General features: G+C 40.2%; 2 protein-coding genes across 17 annotated transcripts in view; both read left to right on the top strand.

Moving 5' to 3' along the window:
• ece1 (endothelin converting enzyme 1) overlaps positions 1–10,768 on the top strand; it is a 19,045-nt gene extending 8,277 nt beyond the window's left edge. Inside the window, exons 8-18 of the mRNA XM_034869861.1 lie at positions 521–663; positions 860–974; positions 4,635–4,745; positions 4,843–4,941; positions 5,119–5,196; positions 5,295–5,398; positions 6,617–6,727; positions 7,743–7,810; positions 7,921–8,111; positions 9,037–9,132; positions 9,755–10,768. Of these exons, the coding sequence (XP_034725752.1) occupies positions 521–663; positions 860–974; positions 4,635–4,745; positions 4,843–4,941; positions 5,119–5,196; positions 5,295–5,398; positions 6,617–6,727; positions 7,743–7,810; positions 7,921–8,111; positions 9,037–9,132; positions 9,755–9,931 (1,293 nt within the window). The 3' untranslated portion in view covers positions 9,932–10,768. The remainder of the gene's footprint in view (positions 1–520; positions 664–859; positions 975–4,634; positions 4,746–4,842; positions 4,942–5,118; positions 5,197–5,294; positions 5,399–6,616; positions 6,728–7,742; positions 7,811–7,920; positions 8,112–9,036; positions 9,133–9,754) is intronic.
• Positions 10,769–11,335: 567 nt separating this feature from the next.
• The window catches only part of eif4g3a (eukaryotic translation initiation factor 4 gamma, 3a), a 48,306-nt gene continuing 40,226 nt past the window's right edge, over positions 11,336–19,415 (top strand). For all 16 annotated transcript variants that reach the window (XM_034869330.1, XM_034869331.1, XM_034869335.1 and 13 more), the window contains exon 1: positions 11,336–11,944. In XM_034869330.1, the coding sequence (XP_034725221.1) occupies positions 11,781–11,944 (164 nt within the window). In that variant the 5' untranslated portion in view covers positions 11,336–11,780. The remainder of the gene's footprint in view (positions 11,945–19,415) is intronic.

Raw genomic sequence — 19,415 nt, forward strand, 5'->3', positions numbered from 1 at the left:
TGCAACGCCATCACTAACAGGGACGTTGTAGAACGTCCTCTGGTGGACAAACTATGCAACGCCATCACTAACAGGGACAATGTAGAGCGTCCTCTTGTGGACAGACTATGCAACGCCAACAATCATAACATGGTGGAAGGGTGTTTCATCCATTTTTATTCGATTTTTCAAATATTCATTTATCAGCCATTATAAATGCCAGTACCGATAGAGTGGAAAATTCATAATAATGCATAATAATCAAACTATCCAATAATTCGCTCCAAGGTTTGGTTAAAACGGACCAAACTGCTCAGATGTGAAAGCACCCTAAGCGTCCCCTGGTTTGACCTGCCAAAGTAAAAACAACAACACCACATAAAATAATAATTTTCTACAAATCATGACTGCTCCTGCGAAGTACTTAAGACAGCTACAGTATGTAATGCAAATATAGAAACGTAAATCTTCAGGATGTGGGACTGTAAAAAAACGTACATGCTTGTGTCCAGACGTTGTCTCATTGTGTCTTTGTCTTCAGACTCTGGTTCCTGTAGTGGACTGGATGCCGTACCTCACAGAAGTGTTTGCTCCCGTGGAGCTCAACGAGTCAGAGCCGGTGGTTGTTTATGCTAAAGAATACCTCCAGCAAGTGTCTGACCTCATAAGTAAAACAAATAAAAGGTTAGTTACTTTGGATGCATAAATAGTTTTTCCATTTATGAATCAAACACCGGTTGTACGTTAATATGGCTGTTCATGTATTAACACTGTTTACATAATTTATACATGCATAAATCGTCCCACTGAAAGGCACAAGGGTAATCACCAAGGCAGTATTAAAGAAACAGCAATGAATTTGATATTTTTCCCTTTTCAGCCTTCTCAACAACTACATGATAATGAAGGTGGTGAGGAAGCTTGTGTCCATCTTGGACCAAAGGTTCCAGGATGCAGAGCAGCGCTTCCTTGAGGTCATGTATGGAACTAAGAAGGTGAGAGATGACATTTAGGCCTTTTTACTGGGGGGGGGGGGATAATCCATTCTTAGGTGCATCGCGATTCGAAGCTTGACTCTGATAAGTTAATAATTGATTATTTAAACGATAAACGTTACTGACATGTACTGTACATGTACAAATCAGAAAACAGAGTGACTGGAATAGGATGGCATAATAGACAACAACTTAGAGTTTAGGCAGAAAAAATACACCCTGAAATGGCTAAAAGAAAAAGAAAAAAAAATTGTGTATAAATACACTTGATCTAATAAGACATACATAAAATAATTAGGAAAACCACATATAGGCTGCTGATCTACTTCAGCACATTACATGTGACCACCGCATGTTTCATGTTCTAAAAAGCCAATTCTCCTCCTTTAAACATGACTCAGCCTCTGACATGGAAGATCACCTGGAGAGAAGGTGACTCAGCATGTTTAAGGCATACGAACTACACAATTAAAACCTCAGTAGACAAAACGTTTAATTAAAACCTGTGTTTGACAAATACTGTATATGTCAAAATCTAACAAACTTGGATTTATATGTACATAAAAAGATTGTCGCATTTATAATCGGTTTAGAATCCAATCGTTGGCCTCTGAATCGAATCATGAGATGCCAAGAGATTCCGACCCATTCTTTTTACAGTCACTGTTTTCCAGCATTAGACAGATTTAAAAACAGAGGTGGGATAGAGCATATAAAAAGCGGATAAAAATTCAGAAAAAAACTAGTGTGGCAGATTGTCATCCAGACAATGTATTTTTATCGAGTTGGTGAACCGGATACACACATCTAAGTCGCCGTTTAGCTATTATCTTTCTGCTTTGTTGGCTTTTTAGTTGGCCAGTATACACTGGCAGAGGAAGTGGCCCAAAGCCCAAGCGCTTGGTTTACAGAGCTTTTCACTTGATCTCGTGTCCTTGTGTCTGACACTTGGCAGAGGGTTCACTTCTACTGAATGTAGTTAAATGGAAATTTGGCACCAAATGAGGAAAAGAAGTTTCCCTTCAATAAGACATGACTTTACAACAAATGTAAATGTTCAGTCAGTGCTTTATGGTTGCATTAATGTGGCAGCCAGGCTTTCTAAAACTTCATGTAAACGAGACACCTGGTTTCCTTACTTCCTTCCTTCTGAAATGAGGCTTATTGTAAAATGCAGACACACTGTGATGTTTGTCCACAGATCATATTGTCATATTGGTGCTTTAAAATGCTCCAACCCCCATAAAAAAATAAGAAATAGAAATTAAAATAAGAAAACTGTTTATCACAGGTACATGTATCACAGTCAATGTCCAAAGGGATTTACTAGAACTGCAAAGCTTACTCATTTTGGTTGTTTTAAGTAGTGTTTTAAGAACAAAAAGCTTTTAAATATGAATGAGTTATGTACTCCTCTGTGAAAGTAAACTGAGTTTCTTTGAGTTGAAATCAAAACAAGACATTTGAGGACGCCATCTTGGGCTTTGTAAAACCCTGTTTGACATTTTCTTTTTACCATTTTTGGACATTTTATTGATCAAAACAACGGATCAATAAATCAAGACAGTAATCGACAAATGAATCGACAATGACAATAATTAATAGAACCTAATAGTTAGGTGCAGCTAATTTAGTCCCACAGTTAAAGCTGTTCAGACTTTAACTTGTATCCTGTCTAACTGATTAGGTAGCAAGCTGTCCCCTCTCAGTAACAGTCTGACTGGGAAGGCTCCCAGCCCTTATCTGAGGAAGATCCTGTTCCCTCGGCCTTGGGGTCAAGTTGTAACAACAAACCCCCCAAACTCTCTGTGTGTGTCTCTTTGTGGTTCTGTTTAATGTTAGAGTGCAGCCAAGTCTCTTTTTCCATCTGTGCCTTCCATGCAAGCATTTACAACTACCGGTGCTTGCTTAATACACTCCTCATTTCCTCATTCCAACCTTAATCCTCTGTATCTACTCTATGTACACATGGTTGCCTTTGTCCTTGTCCTTCCTTTCCCCTGATAACAACTTCCATATCATCTGGGACTGTTGTTTTTTGTGTTTTTTACATGCAATCAATGGATTACCTGTTGGAGTGTTAGATTTTGATTTTGACTTTGATTTTTTTATAATGATCTTTTTAATGGGAGATTTCACATCAGTTGACAAGTACAAACGGAATTAAAGTTGTTAGTATCAGAATTGTACAGAACCAAAGGTTTTGTATCAATAGTTTCGTGATCTAGATGTCCAATGTCCATTCACTTTTAATAATATTTGTATGTGTAGAAAAGTAAAAAACATATAATTTAACTTTTTACATGCAGTGGGGTACAGAAGCAAAAAGTAAATGCATAAAATTCTAAAATAGATAGATATGTGTTTAGCAGTTTGGCATCATTCAGTTATGTTGACATCACTGAGATACATTGGGGAACCCAAGAAGAAGAAAAAAAATCAAACAAATAGTGGACGTTCCTTCAACTCGTTACCATGGCGATATCTTGTCTTAAAGATCGGATGAATTGTACCCATTTCTCCCGGTGTTTCATGACTTTAGGTTGAGAGAAAAAGTAACCTTTTCCATACATTGTCACATCTATGCAATTATTAATTGTAGGTCCAGTCTGCAACATCCAGCTTTTAGTAAGGGCCTTTTTTTCCTGCTGCCAGAAGTGCACTCATTAAATATTGGTCAATATGTAAAATCATTGCTTTAAGATAGATGGAGACAAAGTTGTTATGTGAGGACTCAGGCCAATGCCGACGAAAGTTGTCGCAAGCGTGGTGACACTTTTCAAACCTCCACGCAGACGACGCCCTTTGCATTATAATTGAACTCAAAACATAGAATCATAGGAAAATATAACTTTTTTCCCCTGCTGAAATCCCTCCCCTCCGTCATTCATTTCCATTCTGTTGGTGTTCTGCTGTTCGGCTCGCTCCCACTGCAAGAGAGAGCGATAGCGGCTCAAAAAAACAAGCGCAGAGGTTGCAAATTTCTCAAAAGAAAGAAAATAACTATTTTCTCTCCTTTGTGTTAGTTTTCTTTGTTAGATGGATCTTCTACTCATTGGCTCCCCTGTGTTCTACGTCATTGGATTGAAGGATAAGTTATTTAGAAAAGAAAGATAAAGAGTTTTTTTTTTAAACAGTGGAAGTTATAGTTCCTGTTTTATGAATTGTATGTATAAAAATGCCTAAAAATATGCTGCTATAGTTTTGTTTTATTGTATTATAGCAAATTTAAAAATTGTCCTCCAGCAAGAAAGCTACCAGTAGCGTAGGTCCCCACTTCATACATAGGGAGATAGTAGTAATAGTAATAGTGAGAGTTCCCAGGATGCAGTGGGTGAGAAGCAGGAAGAAATTGGGTCGGGTCGCCAGACTTATCCAGGGCTTTGCAGGAGAAATGTATTTTGAGAGAAACACTCTCACTTGGCTACTGTTTCACCACGGCTACAGCTCTCTCCACCTACACATGTAGCCAGTTCTCTGGGGTTTGTCACGTTCATCCTGGGAATTGTGGGAAGTGACTGACTGAAGCAGACGGAAATGCGTTTACCGAAATGTACCCCACTGATAGAAAATCTAATTCCAAAGAGAGTGATGCTCTTTAACAGTGAGGAGGCATTCTTTTTCTTTAACATGAACTGACGTGTTGATTTGATGTTACAGAGCTGCACGGCACGCTGGAAGCTGTGCGTCAGCGACACGGACAGCGCCCTGGGCTTCGCTCTAGGAGCCATGTTTGTCAAAGCCACCTTCGCCGAGGACAACAAGGCCATCGTAAGCGTTTTAAAGTCCTCTCCTCGCAAGTAGCGGCTCCTGCTGCGTGAGACGATCTTCTGTTTGGTGACTTTCTTTTGTCTCTTCTGGGCTTCAGGCTGAGGATATGGTTGCAGAGATTAAATGGGCGTTTGAGGACAGCCTGAAGGACGTGAGCTGGATGGACTCAGAGACAAAAAAAGCAGCAAAAGAAAAGGTGCGAGAAAGTTGACGTGAATTTTCTTTCCCAGGAAGTTTTCCCACTGCAGCTTTAGCGATACGTTGACATTGGAATGATTTTCCTGTGCAAAGGTGGCCAAGAAAAACAGCACTGCCCCCTGGTGTGAAATTGTGTCTTTTACAGCTTTTTCCTCTTTTTTTTAATTTGTCACAGGCAGATGCAATATACAACATGGTTGGATACCCAGAGTTCATCATGAACGCCACAAAGCTGGACAAAGTGTTCAATGATGTAGGTACATGTGGAACTGTATATATATATCTTTTATTTTTCACAGATGTCTCACTAAAACCCCATAACTCCACCCTTCTGATTCCTCTCTCCTTTAGTTCGAGGTGGTGTCAGATCTTAACTTTCAAAATGTCATGCAGTACTACAACTTCTCAGCCAGAGTGACCGCAGACCAGCTGAGGAAAACCCCCAACAGAAACCAGTGAGTTGCTCACTTCCAGTAAACCTCATCTTCCCCCCCCCCCACCCCCGCTTGACAGAGAGAAAGCTACACACTCCAATGGGAAATACATTCCCATTACGCTACAGCGTCAGCAGAACACAAATGTTCCCACGCTACAAACGTCTCTCCATTAAGCTGATCCTTGTCTCTAATTAGGCCGGTGGGGGGGACATATTTGGGTTCCCATGCCTTCAAACTGATCTGCAGTCAGCCTGGCATTAGGCCCGCATGAATCCGGGAAAAATACTGATCACGATTTTTTGGGCTTAGAATTAATATCACGATTCTCAAAATAAATTGGCAGTACCAAACCAAGGTTATTATAGTTTTGCATTTTTTTTTCCATTAGTTTTTATTTTCATTTGGTTTCGACTTTCTGTTTTCACATTCAGTTTAGTTTGAATTAGTTTCAAAGCGGGTTTGCCATTTTAGTTTAGTTTTTTTGTAATACAGGTTATTTGTTGGGGGGATTTGAAAAGGTCAGAAAAAGTATTGTGTAATTATAACTCAACAAAAACATCATACAATTTTAGAATTATGTATTCAACAATAACACAAGTACATACAATGTACATATGATGATGAGCACAGATATGTAATATGAAATAGTAGATATGTTAGATATGTGAACAGGCAACTGGGGGGGGGGGGGGATCACCGGACGCCTCCCGATACGATATCATTACGATACTTATGCCACGATACGATATTATTGCGATTTTCAACATACTGCAAAATTCTGCAATATATTGTTATATTGTTGTGATGTATTTATAACCTTTTTGTCTTTTTTGTTTTGTTTTTTTGGGACGTTTTTGTTGTTTTTTTCCCTACATTTCTATCACTTTTTCAGTGTTCTTAAATCTTCTTTTTTTCACATTAAAATGCAATGAAATTAAATAAAACAACCAAATTCAATGAAAATAGTGAACTGATCAGTTATTTAACCTGTGAGGAGCAGTGTAGGTTTTACAATTTGGTTGAAGGAAACCCAAATTTCAAATTTAGAAACCTTTTGAAAATGAGTCAAATTTGACCCAGAGGACAACAGGAGGGTTAAAAATTAAACAGGGTGAATCGAGATCATGATTTCATAACGATTAATCGTGCAGGCCTACATGGCATTCAGATATTCTGAATTTGTTGTGTCCTTGATGTCAACCTCACGTGGTTCTGTGTTCCCTGTTTGTTTTTCAGGTGGAGCATGACCCCTCCGACCGTGAATGCATATTACAACCCAACCAAGAATGAGATTGTTCTACCTGCAGGAATTCTTCAGGCTCCGTTTTACAGCCATTTCTGGCCCAAGTAGGTCTTCTGCTGCAGGCTTACTAAATCATGTTGGATGGATTTTATTTGAAAAGAATAGAAAACAAGTCAAACATTGTTCTTAGTCCGCCAAACCATATAAGCAGCAAAACTAGGGCTGGGAATCAGCAGACGCCTCCCGATAAGATATATCACGATATATACCACGATACTTATGCCACGAGACAATATTATTGAGATTTTAAACATATTGCCACATTCTGCAATATATTGCAATTTATTACCTTTTTTTCCAACTTCAAATCATGTCCCCAAAATGAAACTTTCTCAACATCTGTTTTATCTAAATAGTTACATTTTTCTATTTGTATCTCATTTCAATTTTAGTGCTGCAAAATGGGATTGTCAAGCAGACAAACTGACCAACCACGTATATAATAAAAGATCGATACTTGGCAGTATTGCTATGGAAAATATCGCGATACTATGATGTATCGATTTTTTCCCCCACCCCTAATCAAAACTCTACTGAAGTATTAAACGTACTGGTAGTAAAACAAAATACAACCATTATCTTGGGATAATGCTGGTGGGTTGTTTTGTTGTTTTGCAAATATAATCTAAATGTGATTTACTTCATTAATACATTTTATTTGAATATTCAGTTTGATTTGATTGAATTTGAACTGAACACATCTGCTATGTGGGCAGCTCAACAACAAAGAAATAGAATCACAAACGCATAAAACCACAAATTGTCGCTTACACTTTTTATACAGATTTAATATATCTATAATGTTAAGAGGCGCTGGTTGGTGGATTTTGTTACATTTGGACAGAGCCAGGCTAGCTGCCCCCCCTTCCCCTTTTCCAGTCTTTGTGCTAAGCTAAGCTAACCAGACTCTGGCTTGAGCTTCATATTGAACTGACAAATATGAGAGTGATATTGATCTTCTGCAAAAAAGTGTTTTTCCAAAAACTGTTGAAAAGCTGTTGTATTGTAATAAAGGTTTGCTACGTAGATTTCTAAATGTATGTTTTTTTTGTTTTTCAGAGCTCTTAACTTCGGTGGAATTGGAGTGGTCATGGGCCATGAACTGACTCATGCTTTTGATGACCAAGGTTGGTCAAGAGTTTTCCATTTGGAACAGTTTACATCTGAGAGGATGGAAGATATCGTCCTTCTAATACTAAATGATTTAATTAAGAATTCACACTTTTTGTTATTAAAGGGAGGGAATACGACAAGGAGGGAAACCTGCGTCCCTGGTGGAAGAACTCCTCTGTGGAGGCCTTCAAGAAGCAGACGCAGTGCATGGTGGAGCAGTACGGAAATTACAGCATCAACCAGGAGCCTCTGAATGGAAAACACACTCTGGGAGAGAACATCGCTGACAACGGGGGACTCAAGGCCGCATACAAGGTCTGATGTCAGATAGGAAGCATGAGTAACCTTAAATGTTGCAAAACATGGAAGCAAAATGGTGCTAGTGCAGGGGAGACAGTTTATACCACTGTGGTTATTTCTTTCTACTGCAACATTGTCTGATTGCATGTTTACAAGGTCAGGTAACTGTCCTGCAGATCTGACATCAATTCCCTGCTTTAGTTTATTCTTTGAGGCCGTTGTGGGTCACATCCATTCATCTGTATTGGAAAAAGCAACAGGTGGTTGTGAGTGACCTTGTCGGCCTCTGGTTACTTCTTGACATGCACACATTCTTTCCATGTAATGAAAGGTCAAAAGGCTATGAAGCAGAGAGGCAAATCATATGGAAGTAAAAGCAGCCTTCATTATATGGTACATGTTAACCAGAGGGAAATAACACTGTGCAGAACCGAAAGTAGATCTTCTATTTTCCCTCGGTCTATATCATTACGCCTGTTGCAATAGGCAGTAAATCAATTAATCGCATGATAAATAAAAACAGCTCGATCATTTTAAATTGAAATTATCGCGTCCGTAAAAATATCCTATTTATTTAATTCCAGTGCATTTTTTGTTAAGAGAGACTGAGAGTCCATTTTATTCATTGTTTTTGGTTGTTTTGTACATTTATTGTGGATATTTAAAATGTCTTCCAGTTCCAGTGTTGCATATTCTTTAGAAATAAGTGTATTGGTCTTTGAAAAAGTGTATCTGCTTTATTATGCTATTACTGGATCATTATATTATATGAAAATGGTCTCAGAACGTCAGTATTATCATTTTTCGCACTAATCTCTGGGACAATTTATCGTCCAGCAAAATTAGTCATTGTGACAATTCTATATGTCATTATACATGTTTACATGAATAAAAAACAGTGAGGGCATGTGTGTAACATGGGCGTTTGTTGCTTTCGAAGGCCTATGTGAACTGGATCAAAACGAACGGCGAGGAGGCCACGCTGCCTGCCCTGGGAATGACCAACCATCAGCTGTTTTTTGTAGGATTTGCCCAGGTTTGTATCACTCGCATTAATCATATTGATTCTTCTTACTTGATCACACTGATACTACTGCTGTTTTTATTGCATGTCTCTAGCTCCACTCCAGACATGTTTTAAGACATACGAATAGAATAATATTTTGTCTGATAAGGTTTTATAGTCATCTACGCCTTTCCCCTCTTTGAACAATCCATGAATATGCTAATATTGTTTCCAAAGTTTAACTGCTGGACCCAACACGTATCTCCTACTTCATTGTAAAGTCCGTTCTCAGTGTATGTTCCCTGGAGTCTGCACAAACATCGCTCTGCACAGTCAAGGAACAAGTAGAAAACTTCTAAAAGGGACTTTAAGTCAGATTACAAAACAAAAAAAATCAGAATAAAACAAGCCCAAACATGTATGATCACTAGACAGAATATTTCAAATAATAACCTCAAAAAACACTTAAAAGTGCTGTAATGACAAGAAAGGAATTCAAATGAATATGAAAAATCATAAGCAATGATAACAATTCAGTCAAGAAATCTCTCTGTAAATCTTCATAGAAATCAGCAAAATAATTTCAAAGGACCATGCAGAAACATTTATTAATCGGGGTTTTGTTTCTCCTTATGTGTTCTTATTCCTGCAGGTATGGTGCTCTGTCAGGACACCCGAAAGCTCACACGAGGGCGTCATCACAGATCCTCACAGTCCCTCCAGATTCAGAGTCATCGGCACCATCTCCAACTCCCACGAATTCTCAGAGCACTTTGGCTGCAAAGCAGATGCTCCCATGAACCCTAAACATAAGTGTGAGCTTTGGTGAGGCCTCCGTGCTGTTTGTCAGCGAAAAGTGAAATGGAGAATATATTGACAGAGGTCTCTCCGGACGGGGAACGTTTTTACCACTGAAACACCCACCGCCTTGCCACTTAATGCTTGTCAGGACAAAATATCCCTGTTCTGTATGGAGGATCTCAATCTTCCATGATTCTCCACAAGGACTGTTGGTTTACCAAACAGCTTTCCCCACCTTCTGAACTCAAATTTTGCTCTGAATGTGCTTTTTGGACACTTGACACTGGACACCCACAAATGGTTACAGAAAATGGGGGGAACCACTCTCAAATTTTGTGCACTGCTTGTTTTTTTCCCCCATAAAGTAATACATAAGCAAAGTGATATTTCTTTTTGCTGTAACTCTTCACTGTGCTTGGATCCGCTCCAATGTATTTTTATTGTGTTTTATTTATGTTCACAAGGTTTTATATGACAGTGAACCAGGGAGCTGAAAGATGTTTAACTGGGTGGAATATGAAAATCTGGTTCATATGGACAGTTTTAAAGCTGTTTATTAAGAACTGTAAGTGTAAATCTAATTGAATAATACAGCAACCGTTAGTCTTTGAACCTTTGCAAGATTTTAGAAACATGTTCTGTACAATCTGGAAAAACTTACTTATTTTATAGAGATATTTACATGATATGTGTGTCCCACTGCTGATGTTTCATTTCTGTAATGGAAGACCAATATATTAAATCCTCAATTATTTTTTCATCCAAAACGTGGCTATATAGGCTAAGCTATGATGTGCCATACCTGTTTTTTATGAGCAAGAATTTGTCACAAATTATTTTGTATAGTAAAACCAATCTTAAAACAGTTTGCCTCATGTCTGCAATTTTAGTTGCTTGAGCTCACATACACACCTTTTGTAGTACAGAGATGTGTGACTAGATTTAAATAGCATCCATTGCCTCAGCCTACACCACCTAACCAAAGACAGGAAAAGTAATGGGAAATTGTCTTGCTGACTTGCAGATGTGAAGCAGCCAGGTGAACGATAGATGGCGCTAATAACACAAATAATCCGTGTTATATGCTGTACAGTACAGTCTATGAAGTCTACTGTCGGGAAACAGCTACATACTTGAGTATTTTTGCATGGCATACACGCAAATGAGTCGAATCAATTGTGCATGCTGATGTAATTGAACACACTTTATTTTAATTATTTTGCTTAATAATGTGTTTAGCCACTGTTAATGATATGCTCTTACATCCTGGATTTTAATCTCAATAACTACATTTAAGGACTGGAAAACCGCAAAAAAAAAACATTTTAAAAAGAAGACAACAGTATTTCAGAAACATGGACACGTGAGCCATGTATGGGTTCTGTATCTGATTGTAGGTTAGTTGATTAGCCGAGTGAATCCGTAACTGGCCGAGAATTGCCGAATCATCTGTCCTGCCCGGACTGCTGGAAGCGGCCGCAACGCCATGTTGGCGAAGTCTCTCATCTCTGTGAGGAAAAAAAATGATAGGAAACATACGTGTCGAGAAGAAAAGGTAGATCGTTGAGGGAGGTTGAAGATCGTGGCGATTATTTATTTTTGAAAGAAACGGAACCGAGCCGGATCCGCAGAGGTTCCGGACGGGCAAGGGAGGCTAAACCTCCCACCGTCCCCATGAATAGCATCGCTGATCCGAACAGCGACTTTCCATGAAAAAAAGACGTTTGTGTTGCTATTCGAGCTTCGTTATCCCATTTCGTTAAAGGGATTTGGGGCCTGCTTCAAGAATCTGCTACGCTTGCTCTATGTATGCAAGCTAGGCGTTGTTTGTATCAGTATTTATTAAGGTATTGTTTTTATTTGTTGATTTTTTTGCGATGAGTTTGCCACCGAAAGTGGTCCCCAAATCCTCCGCTGTCGCAGTTAGCGGACCTGGAGGTGGACCCTCTCCATCGAGCCAACTGCGGGCTACCCTGACCTCCGTGTCTCTGCCGCCGGGAGCCCCAACAGCTCCTCAGCCCGGCGCTGTACCACCACCTCAGTATCCTTTCACTTGGGTAATATAGGAAATTGGTTGTGATTTATGCATTTCATTCCCCGTTATGACAGTAACCCACACTGCCGTTTTATTAGTGATAGATAACACAGGTTTAAATGCGGGGATGATGGTTACGTTTGGAGGGAGCTTGGAGGAGGGGAGGGGACAATTAGCTAACCTAGCTAAGTATGCTAACGTTAGCTTATCAAGCCGGTTGTCAAAGCTAACGGACATGTCAGGTTGATTTTTGGGGGTTCTCGCTACACTACGTATTGTAGTTACATTTGTTTTTGAAAATAACAGTAGCTGTCATTTGAATTTAGTGGAATAGCTACAGTTAATGATAGAAAATGTGACATGTTTGGCTCTAGCTAAGCTCCATCACCGGCAGTCTATCAGGCTTTGCCACACCGGTTACCGGCTTTGTTCAGTTAACATTACCGTTGTTGGCTAGCAAGGTGCGTGTGCCTAGCTAGTTACTTTGGCAGCAGGCTAAATTAACGGCCACGTTAGCCTCTAATGCTAGTTATTGCACAAGTCGGTGAAAGCGACGTCGCAGAGCAGCAAAGCTTCTTCCATTTCAGGGTGTTGACCTGTGGCTTCACAATGGGACTAATGTTTGCCTGAATGAAGCCCGGTTTGTGGGAATTGCACCGCCTTTTTCACACGACTGTAGCTCTTTTGAAGAGGTGCTACTATTGCAGGCCTGTCAGTGCATGGGCCGGTGAGATCTCAGCATGACAGCCTTTATAAATTTAGCAGTAAGAAAATAGCTTGCCAGTTCTTGACTGTTAATGACATAAGGTTTTATAGTAACATACTGTTAAATCCCACCTGAAACCCCTCTCACATAAATTTGTCTCCAAATATTAAAATGCAGTGTATGGTTCAGCCTCAATGTGGTGGGTTTGTACTTTCATTGCCCCAAAATACACCTTTTCCTTAGAATTTACACAGTTAAACACCAATATTACTCTACCCTACTTTTGGCGTAGTGAAGTCACCGTGGTTATGTCACATCTTGTTTTATTTACAGCATGGTTGCTGTAGTGCCAGACAGGATTAGGTTGACATCTCCTGCCTGCTAGTGGCAGAAAACTGGGTCTTTTGTGATATGACAGCTTCTGTTGTGGTTTTAGCTTTGTGGTGTGATGTCTCAACCTGATGTCCTGCCACCCACGATCACAGCCGCCCTGCGTTTCTGTCAGGCTGTAAGTAGCTGGTTAGCAGGTGGCGGTATGTCTTGCTTACAGTATGTTGTGATGATTTTGACTTGTTTGTGAGTTTAAAGGAGCAACGCAAACGCATCACAGAAGATAATGGTCTCTTTATTTGTTGTGCAGAGTCATCTGTTGACTCTCCAGATGACTAACCTACTTTTTGCTGTATGATGTGAACCAGAGTACAGAACTTTTCACTTAATTTGTCATGTTTAAGGCATCATGGATATGGATACATAATTCTAGAATAATAGTAAATATTTCCCTTTTTCACAGTAGGAGTTATCTTGGGCATAATTGTCTTATTTGCCTTTTTGTTCACTCTGGCTTAGCATTAACAATGACCAAGTTTCTTATTTTGTTGTGGCTATTGATCCACTAATGTAGCATAATCTGTAACCCTGTTAAATGTACAGGGACAAACCGTCAGGCAGCCATATAGCACAATAGTTGGTTACTTCAGTTCTTGTTTTTTTTTTGTTTTTTTTAACTAAATGTGTTCAGGAGTTGGAGATACTATCATAAATTCAATCCAAAATATTCAATCTTCTATATGATTTGTCGCTATGTGTATCCATATGGAGGCAAAAATACACTTGGCAATACACGGATACCATGCCAGTTGATCAGGTTCTCCTAGCTAATGTATATTTAATTTAATGTAATGTAATAAGTACTCCTTTTCCAAAGTTACTTATATTAGTTTTGTTGTTGAACATCAACGTGTTGCAGTTTGTTTCTGTTCCTGGTTGCCAGAGGAACACCCAGCGCATGCGTTAGCTGCTGCGCTTGTCAGACAATGGCTGTGCTGCTTAGCATTCAGAGCGAGAGGCCAAGGTGGCGCTTCCCACCATCTAGCAACAAAGGCCCAGGTCACCCAGCCTGCCTCAGCCGGCCCTCATTTCCCTCCACAGCTCACCTCACCCCACTGCTGGCCCAGCTCAGAAAACTGTGGCCCTCTCCCCATTTTCCCCCTGCATGTCTCACTGGGCACCCCATTCAATCCCTCAGGATTCATTGTACAGCACTTTATCTCTCTTTGAAGAGCATCGCTTACTTTTCTCTCTCACAACTTTGCGTGCTGTTTTTTTGTTCCTTGTCCTCGTGGTTTCTCTTTTGACAAAACGGATGACAGCATTTGTCAATAAAGTGCCGTGAGGTTTGATGTGACCTGCCAGCCAGGCACGCAGTCACACAGCCAGTGTTGGTTCTGAGGTGTGTACCCAGCTAGTAGGCCACACAGCACTGTAGTCTTTTTTTAGGACAGGTGTGTGCAGCCTGCATGAGAAGATATTCTCATGAGCACACTCACTGTGGGATGTTATAAATAAACTGCTGAGTTGTTATGAGCCAGCATGCAGGACTGTTCTTTCCAGAGAGGGAGTGGCCTGTTGAGGAAGACATTCTGCACACTGTCAGAGCTGTGTGTGAAGGGACATTTACACATTATTGTTGTCATGTATTTACTCATCAGAAATCAACACCTGCATTTACTCATAAAAATGCTTTTCAAATACGACCACTAACTAAAACAAACTAACATTTTCTGGTTATACTTACAATGCTTTCAACAGTGAACTCTGTGTTTGGCGATCCAGCCCACCCACAAACCATGATGCGGTATGTCAATGGTGGCGTTGAGAATGTTCACATCGACTTGTCAGCAAGTCTTAGTGCTACGACATCTGCCAGTACAGTGCAAACATTTGCAACGGAGCAGGAATTTGAGCATTGCTTTTATATATGTACAAATGCAATATTGTGTATACTCTGCAGCTAAACAACTGTGCAATTGTGTGTAGATAAAAACGGTTCGTAAGTGCAGCAATGTTTCTTAAGTAGTTTCACAGATGATAGCTGTCACTGGCGTCCACTATGGTTAGTGACTAAATAATAGGACGTATTTTCACATTTTTAAGCAGGCCCCCAGGACAGAGCGACCAATTACAACTTCTGTGTCCATCACAGGATGCCATGGGCCCCAAAAACCGTAGACTTACATGGCGATAGACACATCTGTAAATCAGTGATACATTTTTGTCACAATCCCCCAAATGACTGATAACTTGATAAAAATGATAACTTTGGTCTTGTGACATTTGGAAAGTCTTGGAAGAGCTGCACGATGAGGTCATTTTATCCCCATTCACGTTAGCCGGAGTGCTAAATCCGAAGTAGCCGTCTCGGCGGAGGTCTCTAGTGGACCTGCTCAATGGGTCCAATAATGTGGACGTAGCGCCGGTAATCCAGGTTTTTATGTTTTTATATGCAGCAGCTGAACATTTGTATCTTTATGGGCCAATGAGCAACTCTCTCATAGGAATGAACGGAGCTAAGCCTCAAACGCAGGATCCAATTCTTATTAAACATGGATGTTTTTAACACACCTTGGCAGCGTTTCACAAATACACGACAGACGGGGCTGCGTCACGGTTGCTGATGGAGTTTAGCCCTCCAACAAATATACAGTGTAGACCTACTGTCCAAAATGTTTATGTTTAAATGCTCTCAACGAGTACAAGTGCAGTGCCCGTCCAGGGATTTACGTTGTGAATCCTATTGTGGCGGAGGCCTGAACCGCCATTCTCTGTCTCTGATTGGCTACTGCGTGTTGGTTGGGTTGGTTAGTTTAGGCATGAGCAGTGAGATTGGTTAAGGTTAGGTTAAGAATGTCAGGGTAAAGCAATCAGAGGCAGAGCAGGGCGGGGCCATAAACTGTATAAAACATGTACGTAGTCTATATGGTGTTACTCACTGATGATAATGTTTAAAATGGGATGCATTATGGTTTGTTATTGTATCCAGAGGGGGGGGGGGGCAGAATCACCAGTCGCCTGCCATTACAATATCATCACGATACTTACGATACGATACTTTCGCGATTTTAAAGATATTGCGATATTCAGCAATATAGTGCAATTTATAACCTTTCTTAAACTTCTAATTTTTCCCAATTTCAAATAATGTCCCCAAAAGGAAACTTTGTCAACATCGGTTTCATCTAAAAAGAAACATTTCTCTGTTTGCTCATATCACGTCAATCACGTGTTATTATTGCAAAAGGATAATGTCAAGCAGACAAACTGACCAACACATATTTAATATAAGATCGATACTTGGCGCCTGTGTATCGATGCAGTATTGCCACTGAAAATATTGCGATACTATGCTTTGTTTGTTTTTTTCCCCCCCACCCCTAGTATCCAGCGTTATGTTTCAGTTGAAAGCTCCACCTTGAACAGATATTTCAATTTTAATAAAGGCTTACATTGTCCAGATAATGCCTCTCTCTACTCTCACTTTAAGTAAACATTTGAATGCAGGACTTTTCAGTTAAAAGTTTTACTTTGGGAAGAAAGAACAGTTTGAGTGTTCCCCAAACCACTGCCAATAATTTAATTTAATCTGTTTATTATACCAACATTTTCAATTCGAGAAAAGTGAAAAGATTAGCAAGGCCCCCAATTACTAAATCAGCCCTGAGAAACAGCCAAGGATCAGCTACTCGTGGTCAGAAACACAGGTAAAATACTGAGGGGGGGGGACTCTTGGCACGTCGTGATTCGATTCCGATTCAGAGGCCGGCCATCCGAATATAAACCGATTATCAATGCAGCAATCTTTTTATGTACATTTCCAATGCATGATTTTAAAATATAATCTGATTTAGTAAGATTTGGACATAAATGGTGTTTGTCACACAAGTTGTAATGAAATGTTGTCTACCGAGGTTTTTATTGTGTAGTGCTTAAGGCTTAAACATGCTGAGTCACCTTCTCTCAGTCATGTTTAAAGGAGGAGAGTTGGCTTCTTAGGACATGAAACATGAGTTGGTCACATGTAATGGGATAAAGTACATCAACAGCCTATATGTGTTGTCCCTAAGGATTTTATGTATGTCATATTAGAATACAAAACGTCTTTTTTTTTTTCTCCTTTTGGCCACTTTTGTTTGTTCTAAAGCTCTTAAGTTTTCCCATCCTCTTTGAGTCACTCTGTTTTCTGATTTGCACATGTCTGGAGACCGTAACTTTTAAAAACAAAATCAACCCAGTTAAAAGAATTGTTCTAGACAAAATTGCAATGCATGTAAGAAACAATTCTTTTTTCCACCCCTATAAAATACACTCTGTTTCCTGGGGGAAAATACAGCTAAGGTACTCGCAGTCAGGAACACACTCAGTGATACACACTCAGCAAGGGATTCATTTCCAAACAAGCGTATTAGTCCTTGCTTGGATATAATCAAAGGAACTCTCATAAAGTAACGATAAATTCAGATTTAATTAGCGGTGGTATTTCTCAAGCGGTTGCATTTGCAGAGTGCCGATTTACCTGTACGATACCTGTTCGGTTGTAAAAATATTACAATATTACATTACATTCTATCACAAAAGCTCTGAGTTAAATTTAACAAATGTATTCATTTTCAGATAGACATATTAATAACTGGTGGCCCACTGCGTACACTCGCTCATAGAGAATTCTTACTTTATAGTTATTTGACCTCAGCAAACACAACGCAGATTCTAATATATTAGAGTTGCATCTACCAACCTACCACCCATCATTCACACTGTAATGGAACGTGTGTGTGTGTGTGTGTGTGTGTGTGTGGAGAAGGGGGATTTGTGTCTGCACCATCTGTGCCTCCACTCCGTTGCACAAGTACCCCGTGTCATTCAGAGGAATCGTGTTATTGTTTAAGATATATTTGCGTGACGTGACACGTCTTTGGCCCGCTTTCAGCCAACGGAATTCGGGGGGGGGGTTTGTTGAAAACACAGCTGTGATTTATTAATTTATTCAGTAATATATCCCAGTTGATCGAGCTGTATTATCCTCCTGTCTTCCCCTTTCTATGCCCCTCACACACACACACACACACACACACACACACAGAACATTAGTGGCTTTACAGTAAGCTAATGATGAAGCCACAGTAGTTCCCCCCCCCCCCGCCCGTCCTAGATGAGGATTAAAGATCAGCTACTTTATGTCCTCGTCGAAGAAGAGGGGTCAGCATGGGCTTGTTTTAGGCTGTGGTGGCAGACTTGTCTTTTTATTTAATTTAATTTTTACTCGTCAACCAAGTTGACTGCTCTCTCAAAACGTCCTTTTGAGTTCTAATGCTGGCATTATTGAGGTGTGGTTCATTTAGGATGATGCATCAGCAACCCTCCCTCATGTCTACACGGCTTTTTTCCCTCAGTCTCAGACACCCTCAAATAGGATTCTTGCAATTTTGTCCAACTGGATGTGTTGCAGGTCATTTTTCAGCCTCACTGCTTCCCTCGTTCCCTGAAGCAGGATCCCCGTTGTAAGACTTGAAGTTGACATTGCGCTCACCCTCTCTCCTCAAGCAGAAAATTAATGGATCCAACTGATGACTAATATCTAATTAGTGCGTTGAGCCACTTTCATGGTTGTGCCTGATACACGCAGAAGAGCTTGACTGAGAAGTGTCTGCGTCCACCTGGCCCCCCCATACGGAGAGCTTGGCATTAATGATGTTTCACCTCAGGTCATTTGGTGTTCTCAGTGGGCTCACCTGAGCATGGCTGTGCCTCACTGTAAGAGCACCGGGCTCTTTGTCGTCACCGGCAGTCAGTCTCAACGTTAAATTACGTGGTGAAAATGCATCCCCTTGCTAGAATGAATGCTCCCCGTTAGTTAACCTGTTAGTAGCCCCCACAATGTAAAACGGCTTTTACTATGAAAGGGAAGTTATGTTACAGGTTGTCTTTCTGAAGCAAACACTTTCAGGCACATAAACAGAAATACTTTGCAAGTGTTCCAGAGAGGAAACAAAACTGGATGACTTTTTCAATTCAATTAAACCAGTTTCTTGCTGTGTTGTTTGAATGTCAATTTGCTTTCCGATCGATTTTATGTGTAACAACGTTTTGAGTCTTCCCTAAAACGGGATATGAAAGACTATTCCAGCTGAAGGCACCACATTTTAAAATCTCTGGTTTGTACAATTTGATACATAAGTATCTGGAGACTCAGCAGGACAGGATGTAGTTTTGTCCCATGTACTGTAGATCTCTACTGCGCTTGCATAGCTGCAGTGTGAAACCAAAACTAAACTCAAATGTATCCAATGTAACAAAAACAGGACCCTTGGGTCGGGCTTACAGGTGTGAAAACGCCCTAACTGAGTCTCCCTCTTGTTTTGTCATTAACAAGTAACTGTGCTGGCGGGGGGCCAAAGAGATGACGGCCCCTGCAGGCCTTAAGGGCCCCTTTAC

This window comes from Etheostoma cragini, chromosome 4, assembly GCF_013103735.1.
Source record: "Etheostoma cragini isolate CJK2018 chromosome 4, CSU_Ecrag_1.0, whole genome shotgun sequence".
NCBI classification, from domain to species: domain Eukaryota; kingdom Metazoa; phylum Chordata; class Actinopteri; order Perciformes; family Percidae; genus Etheostoma; species Etheostoma cragini.